The sequence below is a fragment of the Rhagoletis pomonella genome, unplaced genomic scaffold, assembly GCF_013731165.1.
Source record: "Rhagoletis pomonella isolate Grant_MI unplaced genomic scaffold, Rhpom_1.0 Rhpom_scaffold_03862, whole genome shotgun sequence".
Classification (NCBI taxonomy): domain Eukaryota; kingdom Metazoa; phylum Arthropoda; class Insecta; order Diptera; family Tephritidae; genus Rhagoletis; species Rhagoletis pomonella.
Genome location: NW_023462413.1, coordinates 5,555 through 18,125, shown reverse-complemented (window position 1 = coordinate 18,125; position 12,571 = coordinate 5,555). Strand labels below are relative to the sequence as shown.

Sequence of the window (12,571 nt, the reverse complement as noted above, 5' to 3'; positions counted from 1 at the left end):
GAATTCATTTACGAATCTTGATGTCAAAACGGACGCGAATTCCTCTTGCAAACCTTCCAACCTCACTCGCCACACTTGTTCTATCATGGCGTCTGGGAATGGAATTGATGACTTGTGCTCAAAAGTAAACGGTTACCTCTCCGAACTTTATCGCTTCTTCACTGCAAGGAGCCTAGCCCTATCCCCTGCGAAATCCTCGGCAACCCTTTTCACCACCTGGACGAAGGAGGTCAGACTGCCACTGGGTATTCACGTCGATGACGTAACAATACCGACGGTGAATAACCCGAAAATCCTCGGAGTTACCTTCGACAGTCTGCTCTCCTTCTCGGCGCATACAGCCGCAATTGTCAACAAAGTACAGAGCCGCAACAATGTCCTCAAGTCTCTGACCGGCAGCACTTGGGGCAAAGATAAAGAAACGTTGTTGGCAACATACAAGGCAATCGGCCGGCCGGTTCTGAACTACGCAGCGCCCGTATGGTCGCCGGGGACTAGCAGGACGCAGTGGATGAAGCTGCAGACCTGCCAAAACACGGCATTACGTGCCGCGACAGGAGGCATCTTTACGAACTGACAGACGAAGTCCAGAGGTATATTAAACAACGTCTGGACCCGACAACCTACCGACAGGCCCTCAACGGCATTTACAGGTAATCAGTCTCAAGTTATATAGACTCCCGCCCGGTGAATGCCGTTCTAGGCACACAACCACCGGACGTGGACGGGACAGAACTTTGTCTGCCTCGGGAGACCCGACCAACAATAGCCCAACTTCGCTCTGGCTATTGCAGCAGGCTCAACAGCTACCTGAGTAGAATCAACGAGGATGTGCCCAACCAATGCCCGGCATGTGGAGAGTCGCCACATGACTCCCGGCACCTCTTCACATGCCCCGTGAATCCCACTCAGCTAACGCACCTGTCCCTATGGACAGCCCCTGTGGAAGTCGCACACTTCCTGGGCCTCCCCTTAGCTGAAATAGACGACAACGATGATGGATGAACCGTCCCGAACGGGGCTCAGTAGCCGCTACAACAACAACAACAACAACCCAGAGTAGTTTTGGGGCCATCAGCGAAGATTCGACAATGTGCGAGTCCGGCCTCATTGATGGAATTAAACTAGCATTCAGTCTCAGGGAACTCAACAGTATTGAATCTCAGTTTTATACCAACATCCGGTTCTTTTTAGTCTGCAGGTGGCCTTTAAGGCTTCCCCACGTAAGATAACACAAAGTCATGATAAGTTCAGCAGTGCGTCAAGAGCACTATACACCACTCAGAAAAAAAATCAAGTTAAATAAAGAGGCTATCAAGCAACCTTTTTGGTTCTTTACTGTCGAAACCATATAAATTTTCGTGGACGCCCACTTACAACTCATGGTCCCAAATGTTTTTTTCACGCCAACGTAGACCCCCGTCGAGTCTCCCGTGGACACCTGGACACCTGGACCACTTTGGAAATCACTGACCAAAAAGAAGCAGCGATTTCCATTCTCAAGTTACATACCTGATGACAGTACGAATGGGAATTACTTTAAACTTACATTCTTAAAGTAACCTGATGACAGTACGAATGGAAATTTTAATAGCGAGGTTTTAGTTTTTTAAACTATAATTTTATTTTAACTTAATTTTATTTTCCGCTTTAATAAATAAAAACTTCCGTATGAAGTATAATTATCAGTTAGAAATGGTATATAGAAAGCTCTAAAGAGCTTATGTGATTTATGTGGGATGAGAAATGGCAAAGTTTTCGACGGGATCCAATCTTTGGTGAATTTGGTGTAATTGGGTTCTAGGTCTGTATATTTGCCTTCATCGAAATATATCAAAAAATCACAGTCATTGTAAACAAAATAAGCGCTTTCATTTTCTTGGTTTATATCATTGAAATATGGATGCACTACTTGAGTAGCATTTTCTCCATCGGCATAATAAAAAGGTAGCATGCCTCGAAACTCTGATTTCAAAAAGCGTAAACGAAAATTATTTGTAGGCAAAAAAAAAACTACCAGGATAACGATACCAATCTTTCCCAATACATACGTTATATATTCGATCGTCCTTATATTGTTGCGACGCTTTAAATTGGTTCAGTTCCATGAAGACATCCATAGGGGCGTGATAGTTTCGGTAAAGAGAGAATACTCTTGACAAACCCAACAGTGTGCTTACAAGCATAACGAAAACGGCTATGAACATAGTGTGATCCAAATAGTGGGAGCCTGCCATAGTTTTACTGTTAACCACAGACTTCAGTCTAAAAAAAATGCGTTGAATTACATCGACAGTGATAGCTCCACACAGTGATATTAGCGGATAAATGGGGAAAAGAAAGCGTTCCTCCTTGTGGGGTTGTGGAAAGAAAACTAACAGCCAGAGGTAAAGAGGCGCTAATGATAAATATCGTGGAAAATTAAGCGTTGATTTGGATTTCGCAGGCACTAGAAAGTGATCAATCACCAACATAACCGGTGTAATTAGAGAAAGCAGCTAAAATATAAAGGTTATAAGTAAACTAAATTTTATTTAACAGAAATTAACTCACCCAAATGACATTAAAGTTCAAAAACCCATTAAATAAGTAATACTTCAATGGTTCGGTGCCAAATATATTCGGTCCATGACTAGTAAAAACGTTATATATTACTAGATTCAAAGGTGCGATCACTAATTTGCCGAAATAGGTGCTGTCGATTGCAACCATCGGTAAACCAATTGTTATTGCAGAAATAGACGCCCACGTTATAAACGTTTTCCACATTCTTTTATGTAATAGCATATCCAAAGCGACTGGAACTCCCAATAATCCTGCAAATGGCCAGCCAAGGATGGCTGAAATAGCTACAAAAAATATCGCTAGGCTGTACTTCAGTTGCCACCATGCAGCTATGGCAGCACATCCAAAGTACATTGAGAAAGAAGACGGTAATAAAGCGGTGCTTGATACAAACATGCCTACACTAAATAGTTGAAAAATTAACCACAGTCGTCCTATATGTATTCCAAACTCTTGGCAGATTGACCTATAATATTCAGAAATTAAAGAAAATACTTAAAAAAAAAATTATGCTTACTTATACATAAAACGTTCCATAACTGCACACCCAAATCCTAAAATACATCGTATCATGTAAAATATTAAAAAAGGGCTTGGATTGAAAAGCTTTTGGTATATCCATCCGGGCACCCCTTGTAATAAGAGATATGTATACGATCGAAGTGCAAATTGTGGGCTATATTCCCAAGTTTGCATACCGTGTCCATTAATGATATAATGAAGTGGCTCCCAATAGTTGAAAGTTTCGTCGCAATCAGATATATATGCCCATATAGCACTGCATAACCGTGCACTAACAAATGTCTTAAATGCTGTTTCTACGCTTGGGACAATTGTTGATTTTGTATTTTTTGCCGCAGTATAAGATATTTTCGTTCCATTCGAACTATGAATGATAAATTTTGAAAAACGTTTAACCTCTGAAAACAATTTGAACCTCTTCTTGCAATCCTTTTTTTGGCTATCAAGCTTCCTAGGTGGCTTCTTGGTGAGACCGACTCCATTGTCCGATTTATTTGCATTATATCGCTGACGTGCGGCCGGAGGAGCCATATTTAAGACTATATGCAAGGGCTATCAAACTATCGACGATACTACCGATAGTCTGACCACTTGAATTAACTATCGATAGTTTTAGGACTATCGCCACTATCGTTTCATTGGTAGGTTTCACACTGGTACATTTCTAGCACCAGAACAACTCTGGTTGTTTAGCAAGGGTCCCTGCCAGCCACGGCTCACCACTTTCCCCTGAAAATCAAACGATTTACAAACACATTCACAACTTTTTAGTCATCTCATACACACTTACAAATTTTTTGTTCGAACTGTCAAAAAAGTTTCCCTTTGTTAGAGCTACATATCCGATAAGAATACGTACTCTAATAAGAATTCTATGCGTTAGAGCGAGCAAGTTAGAATCATCGGAGTTTTGATGGCAGTATACATACTGTGAAGAAATGTCACTTTGCGAAAATTTTGAAGGTAAGGATACGTATTTAAAAACTTTATTTAATTATAATGTAATTTCTTCTTTTAGATTGCAAAACAGCAGCGACTTAGTCACATTCTTAAGGTATGTATTGAGACTTTTTATTTGTTTATAAATTTGAATTGATATTTTTGTTTGTTTACAGGTTTGGGATTCACCATCAGCACCTTCAACGCTTGCATCTTCCATCGCCAGGAGCACCATTAAAACCTTCTGCCCTCAGCTTCTTCATCGCCAGGAGTACCACCAGTACCTTCTATGCTCAGCTCCTTCATCGCGAGGAGCACCATGGGTACCTTCCGCCCTCAGCACCTTCAACGCCAGGAGCACCTTCAAAGTGTAGGTCCAACTTGTCAAATTTTGCAAAGTTGTAAGAAAACTTAATTTTTCTGAACCACCATAAATGATTTGCAACTCTTAATATATATCAAAAGAAAGGTAAACCGATTACCTTTCTTTTGATTATAACACCGTTAAAATCGTTTTACGTTTTCATAAAAACCTTGCAACTTTTGTAAACAGCTATATATAAGCAGTGAAAAAGTGGTAAAATTTTGCAAAGTTGTAACGAAACTGAATTTTTGTGCACCATTACAAATGATTTTCCACTGTTAATATATATTAAAATAAATGTAAATCGATTACTTTTCTTTTGATTATAATATTGGTAAAATCGCTTTACGTTTTCATAAAAACTTTGCAACTTTTGTAACCAGCTATATATAAGCAGTGAAAAAGTGGTAAAATTTTGCAAAGTTGTAATGAAACTGAATTTTTGTGCACCATCACAAATGATTTGTAACTGTCCATATCTATTAAAACATAGGTAAATCGATTACCTTTCTTTTGATTACAATATTGTTAAAATCGGTTAACTATTTTATAGAAATTTTGCAACTTTTGAAAACATTATATGTAAGAAGTGAAAAAGTGGTCACATTTTGCAAAGTTCTAACAAAACTGAATCTTTGTGAACCAGTACAAATGATTTTCAACTGTCAATATATATTAAAAGAAAGGTAAATCGATTACCTTTCTTTTGATTATAATACTGATAAAATCGCTTAACTTTTTATTAAAATGTTGCAACTTTTGAAAACAGCTAAATGCAAAGGAGTAGTAGTAATAATAAGCAATTAAGCAACCACATATGTATGTAAAAATATTTTTATTATTAATGTTAATTGTAATTTTTATTCATAATATTTATTACTAACTATTTATATTAGGTTAGCAATGTATTTTGAAAAATAACCCACGGTTTCACCAGATTTTTCACCAATTGGCAGGGGTGGCAGTGCGGCAAGGTAAAGTTTCTCAAAAAGTTGTTCCAGCTTCTACCCCGCATTAAAGTGACAGTTCTGCCACAGCGCACTAACACATGCGCAACTACGAACATGCCGCTACGCAACTTTCAAGCACAAAAGTTACAAACACATGCAAACGTCCTGTACGTATGCACATTTTGTTCTGCTAGTTTTCATCCAGTGTGAAACCGTGAGAATAATTGTTCTGTCATTCTAATGTGAAATAGCCCATTGATACGTCTTCTCTTTCCTAGCGCTTTTGACATTTTCACGTATTGGTTCAAAGTGAACATTATTATAGCATTATTTCATGAACGAACGAATAAAGATCACCCAGGACGGTGTGCGAGAAAAATAATTTTTTTCCAGTGCCCAAATTTTTTTCGCCGCCATGGGAATGAAACGGAATGAAACCTTGTGTGTGCATGAAACAACCGATTAAAAAATGCCGTTATTAACTATTATTTTTTTTTTTCTTAGATACAATTACAAATACACGGTTGCCGTGCTGGGTGATCTGTTTAGTTGGTTCATGGCAAGCGTCATTTTTTTTAAGCATGGAAATAGCGGAGGTTTCATTGCTGTCTTATGAACATGTCAGACGTGGCAAAGCAGTATATTTCAAAAGACTATCAAATTGGGAAATTTCAGAAAGCAGTTACATAAACAGCGGCACCTTGAATGTAAAGTGACGTTCGAAAGACACTTTCGTATTCCAAAAGGCGAATTGAAGGGAAAATTTCTGAAATCGCCAAGATCGCGTAAGAACAAGAGCGTGAAAAAAGTCGATTTTTTGAGCGGGTTCTACGCCATCTTGTTTCAGTGGAAAACGAGCGAAAAGTAAACAAAGCAAAGAAAACAACGAAAACCAAAATTAGCCAAAATTATTGTCAGCCCATTTTAAACGCACAATTTAGGTAAAATGATCCAACAAAATGCTTTAAAATGTGTTGTCATGTTGAATTTACTCTTCTTTACTTGAATAAAAGTGTAAAATAGTGGTGCTTGTGATGTAAACAAACGCTCAGCTGACGAACCCGCTTTCGCAATTTTTTTCTCAAACCCAGTTACAAATACAACGTCGTGTTCTTACGTGATCTTGTATTTTTGGTTCATAATTATTACATATATGGCACTACTCAAGAATGATAGAATACAAGATTGCGCCGTCCTGGGCGTTGACATTTGTGTACCACAAGTAAACAAAGAATAAAGCGAAAAGAAGAACGAGTTGAAACTGCCAAAGCAGTTCACTTTACAGCGAAAAACGCGTTTTAATTTTGCTAAATGCGAAAATATTGCATTTTTCACCTAATCTATTAGAGAACAGTGAACATTTTAGTGCACTCCATTGCTTTGCAATTGAGGCTGCTTCAGCAAACGTTTTAGTACACTCCATTGCTTTGCAATTAAGGCTGCTGCAGAAAACTGCAGCAGCATCTTTGCGGGATTGATTAGTTAACTTGCTAATAGAGGCTGCGTGGAGCAGAAACAGAATCATTGTGAGGAAATGCTGGTAATATAATAATAGAGAAACATTTCGGGAACGGCTTTGCCGTGCCCTATGTACACATAATGCAGCGATTCGTCCCAGCGCTACACTTGCATCTACGCTTCTTGCATCTTGACGGCTGTCGCAATTTAACACACATCACTTCATTGTATTAGCTTTTACGCAGTCTTCAACTCAAAAATCACTCACAAATTGCAAATTAACACAATTTAAACTGATTTTTCACTTATAATTCAAATTTCTCTTCCGCCCGGCCCCCTGCTGTACGTGCTGCAAAAGGGGGTGCTGCCTTGTGCTGGTGGTTGGTGCCGCCGCGGGGGAGGGATGCGACGGGACAGCACAGCAGGGGCCCACATAGTCACTCGTTTAATCTCGCGAGTTGCGAAGTCCTGAGCACGCCCTAAAGTGGCACCAGCCGAGGCAAGAGTTGCACTTGACTGATGTCACGTTACGGTATATTCTGGACTGATAAACAGAGCAGATTGTCGGAGGGACTAGGAGTTGCCGGCGGCCGTGTGTGGGTGCTGTTGTGTTTGTTTGTGTGTCTATTGTTGTGTTGTGTTGGGGTGTGGGTGTGTTGATTGTATGCTGCCCAGGCGGGTGGTGGTATGCCGTGGAGGCGGTCCGGTTTGCACAGCTGGGGCCACGAACGACGTTGTCCATTGCCGGTGCGTACGTAGGCCCGAGCAGTTACGGAGGTGACTCCACCCGTCACAGGCATTGCACTTGACCAAGGTGGAGCTTGTATGCAGTCGTCTTTGGCATACGCAGCAGGTGTTGATTTCTGGCCCTGGGTTTGACTCTATACCAGCCCTTAGCAGAAGGGTACGGAGAAGATGTAGCCCTAGAATCGAGCAACGTTTGATGGATTTGGCCGACTTAAACGGGGTTGGATCGCCGAAACAACAGCCCTTGGTCGGGTAAAACCCGAGTCATTCCGGTACGTAGAACCGGCTGTCGCTCTGCCTTCGCGTCCCGATGCTTAAACCCTTTCAAAACAAATTGAAAAAATTGTAACTAACATTGGAAATTTTAAAATAAATGTGGAATGCATTATCTGTAATTTATACGTACAAAATCAAAATATTTTCTTCAGTCAGAAGCGTTCAGCACAAAAATTGTGCAAATACTGACGCGATAAATATTGAACATGTAGCATTCGTGCGCGATCCATCAATCCATCAATATGGATCGCGATCCAAATATCGTGATAATTACTGACCGTGTGACAGGGCCCTATGGAATCCCGATACCACGGCAAATTTGGCATCGGCCATTTTTCCTTTACTGTCACTACGTTTATGCGGCAGAACGCATGAATTCTTATGGGCTGTTTTTGCTTACACGTAAAAGCACATTTGGCGCATTTAGCTCTAAATGCCACTCTAAACGTACATTTATCCATACAAAATTCGTCATCTAAATGCAACTCAATTTTTGCATTAAGAATCTAAATGCTAAAAGCAACCCTGTGATCTTCCAAAATTTCCTCGATTCGAACATGGTTTTATGAGAAGAAGTGGCAACATTCCTTTTCTTGTATACAGTGCGTTGCAGTGATCGCCGATCGAGATTTCATTTATTATTTTACATTATTTGGATAGAGAAAAGTTACGCAAATTTAACATCGATGTGATGCTGATAGAAACCTGGATCAATTTGTGATCAACTCTGGTTGTTTAGTTTCCTAATTAAGTGAGGAAATTTTAATTGACAGCACCGACAAATGAATATATACAGAAACAAATATTCGGTTATACTATGTTCTGACCGACAACGAAAACACTTTGAAAACGGGTTTTCGGATTGTGGGCTGAAGGCTGTTCACATCGGCTGTTAGCGTTTTCGTTGACATTTCTTACATCTTTTTATTACAGTTTTGCTACACAAAAACAGAACCAAAATACTTTTCCTTCTATTTATTTTCATTTACAACCTCTTCCTTTCATTCTTAAGCAGTGTTTGCATTATTCAACTTTGCGTTCAACAATTGCGTTCAACTCAACGCAGGGTTGCACGAAAAAAAAGTTGAATGGCTAAATGTTGGCTGGCGACCTACTTTGTTGAAAGCGATTAGTTGAAAGGCCATTCAACCAAAAGTTGAATGCAAAGTTGAACAATGCAAACACCTTTTTATGGCGAATATTTTGATATTTTCTCATATTTTGATATTTTTAGCCATTCAACTTTTTTTCGTGCAACCCTGCGCTGAGTTGAACGCAAAGTTGAACAATGCAAACACACTTTTAGGCCAACCAAAGAACGTAAATCTATAAAGGCCCGTCCACATAGAACTTTGGCGTTGCGTTGGCGTTGGCGTCGCTTCAACAGCTGACTATGAATACATGAATTCAAATGCAGCCGTCCACATAGCCAAAATTCGACAACGCTCACGCCAACACAAAGCAAAAAGATGGCCAACTCTCAACTTTTCGCGTGCGTCGCTCGTCAGCTGTTGCGAATAAATAAAATTATGTGAAATATTTTTCCTTTTTAATCAAGTGCGGGCAAGAAATATCGTTTTTAATGCAATTATTGATATGAAATATTAATTTATCTGTCGTTAATATGTTAATTTAGTGGCCCAAGGATTCGCTGCCAAGCGTTCATTGTAGCAAGCATACTTTTAACGTGCGTTCTGTCAAACCAACGCCAACGCCAAAGCCAACGCGAAAGTTCTATGTGGACCGGCCTTAAGAGCAGACAACACGTTATAATTGTAGCGAGTGTGAACATCAGGAGGGTAAAAGAGAAAGCACGCTCCTGATGTTCCCACTCGTTACAATTATAACGTGTTGTCTCTCCTTATAGATTTACGTTCGTTGGGCCAACCAATTAACAATGGCCCGTAGTCATAGTCAAAATAAAGTCGACTTTAAAGTTAGTTGCAGCTTTTTTGACAGATATCCCATTGAAAATTATGTCAAAAAGCTGCAACTAACTTTAAAGTCGACTTTATTTTGACTATGACTACGGGCCAATAAATCCGAAATGGCGTATTAAAGATGATAAAATATGACTTCCACTTCGATAAATAATCGAAAAAAACTAGTGAAGACACCGATTGGACTGAGTGGAACATGAGTTTCTAGTAGTTTTCAACGAAAACTGGTTTTCGTTTGACAGATTTTACATGGAAGAAAACACAAGTTTTAGGTCGAAAACCAGTTTTATCAACGAAAACCAGAGACTGAAAATAAAAGTTATTTTAAAATTTTTGATATCAAAAAGGCATAGTGATAAAATTATGCTATAGCTTTTTCAAAGGTACCATTAGACTCGTCTCTCATTGTAGATTCTGATTCCTCCATGACTTTTAAAAATATGATTTTTATCATTTTGAGCAAATAATACCGATTATTTCTGCTTTTTATTTTTTTAAGGCAAAAATAAAAGTTAAAATTTGCCTTTTATCTTTTTGAGCAGAAAATAATCGGTAATTCTTGACTTTTATTTTTTCAGGCAGAAATAAAAGTCAAAGTTAAAAATCAAGTATTCCAGAGTTGTGTATATTCGAATGTGATAGTTTTGAAGCTCCTACATGGATTTTAATAACCCCTAATACCCAAATACCGGAGTTAGTTCCAATCTATATGTATACATATACATATGTACATACATACAATACATGAAGGCATTTTTTGTTAACGACATCAGATCTGCACCGATTACTCGATTTGCAAAACTGAGGTGCCGAATTAAAGGGCTTAGCCTCTAGATATACCACAAGGTAGGACTCCTTTGTATAGGGTTGCCACCTTTTTTAAATTATAAAATCTGCACCGTTCGTTGTATTAAAACAAAAGAGATGACAAATGAAAGGGCTGGGCCTGTAGATGTGCAAGAAGGTTTCAGTTTTTTGAATAGAGTTGCCACCTGCTTCTAAAATCATAAGACTTACACCGTTCGTTGTATTAAAACAAAAGCGGTACCAAATGAAAGGGCTGGGCCTGTAGATGTGCAACAAGGGTCAGTTTTTTGAATAGGATTGCCACCTTCTTCTAAAATCATAAGACTTACACCGTTCGTGGAATTTAAAAAAAGATGCCAAAGATGGAATTTAAAAAGATCTGCAAGAAAGAACGTCTTATTTTTTTTTGAAAAGTGTTGCCGCCTAATTAATTTTTTTTTTTGGGGAGATCATCAGATTTACACCGTTCTGTCGAGTCTCCAAATGAAATTTCAGATGAAAAATATTGACCTACAGACCTGCTTTGGTTTTTTTAAAGGGTTGCCGCCTAATTAAAAATGCATTGTTTGAAATATGATAGGCAGTAAAATGTCACAATATGGGCATCATGGGAAAGGGGTTAGAGACTAAATTAATATGTTGGTGTTTTTAATAGGATTAGCACTTATTAAAGAAATGTATAACTAGGAATGGTAAGTAATGTATTAAGGACATTCGATATTGCTATCAAACGAAAGCTGGTTAAGAGGGCTTTTGTGTAATTGTATGCAAATTTTCGATGGTTGTCCTATAGTTTCTAATTTATTGCTTGAAATATTCTAGTTAATTAAAATATTACAAAGTGGGCTTCAAATGAAAATTTATTTATGATCTCCAATAATAGTATCGAACTTAGTTAAAAATTTACTGAAAGTAAACGATAATTGATAGTTTAATACTTATCTATTTATATTAAGATATGTACCTACATACAGTCGTGTTGCTGATGATGAGCGGACAGCTGCCCGAAATGCATACAAAGTGTGTTTTAAATTCAAAGTAAAAATAAAATAAAATTTGATTAAAACAATTTTACAAACTTAATAAAAAGGTGTTTTTGTTTTATCGTACATTTCATAATTAAGATAGATACAAGTTTTAGGAAAAACAAGTAAGAAAGTCTAAGTTCGGGCGGAGCCGAACATTAAATACCCGGCGCAATTATTAAATATATGTTTTCCACCTTTCCAAAAACTACCGCTACACGATAAGCCGGGGTGTATAAATTTTAATAAATTAGCGTCCTTAAATTTCGAAATATTGAAGTTTCAAGCATTACTGAAATATACCGTTATATTAAAAGCGGTCGTAATTTAGTCCGATTTCAATAATTTTCAACGCTTTGCTTTTATGTGGCAAGCACAATAATCATACCGAGTTTGGTTCAAATTGCTAGAACGGTTAGCGAGATACATATATGTGATCATAAGTGGGCGGTGCCACGCCCATTTTCCAAAATTTTATCATAAGCGTATTTCTTGGTAAAAAATTGTTGCAACCATCAATTTTGAATAAATTAGCTTTAATATTTACTGATTTATCGAGGATTTCGTATTTTTCTAAATTACCGTTATATGGGATGTGGGCGTGGTTATTGCCCGATTTTAAAAATTAAATTAAATATGTTGTAGCAGGATCAAGAACTGTGCCAAGTTTAGAAGAAATTGGTGCAGCGGTTACCAAGATATACGCATGTAACCATAAGTAGGCGTGGCTACGCCCATTTGCCAAAATTTTTTAATATTCTTATTTTTCGTCTAAAACTCATTGTAAATATCAATTTTGAGTGAATTATCTTCAGTAGTTACTAAAATATCGCACTTTTCGTATTTCTGAAAATTACCGTTATATGGGAGGTAGGCGTGGTTATTGTCCGATTTCGCCCATGCCCAAAAGAAGTCCACGTACCAAGTTTCGTTAAGATATCTCAATTTTTACTCGAGTTATCGTGTGCACAGACGGAC

General features: G+C 38.2%; 1 protein-coding gene across 1 annotated transcript; it reads right to left on the bottom strand.

The window, feature by feature from the left end:
* Positions 1-1,599: 1,599 nt before the first annotated feature.
* Positions 1,600-3,763, bottom strand: LOC118754418 (alpha-1,2-mannosyltransferase ALG9-like). Its single transcript, XM_036489292.1, is given in 5 exon segments — positions 1,600-2,002; positions 2,004-2,498; positions 2,554-3,031; positions 3,083-3,451; positions 3,503-3,763. Coding segments are annotated over 5 exon segments (1,833 nt in total). The 5' UTR covers positions 3,619-3,763; the 3' UTR covers positions 1,600-1,627.
* Positions 3,764-12,571: the final 8,808 nt, after the last annotated feature.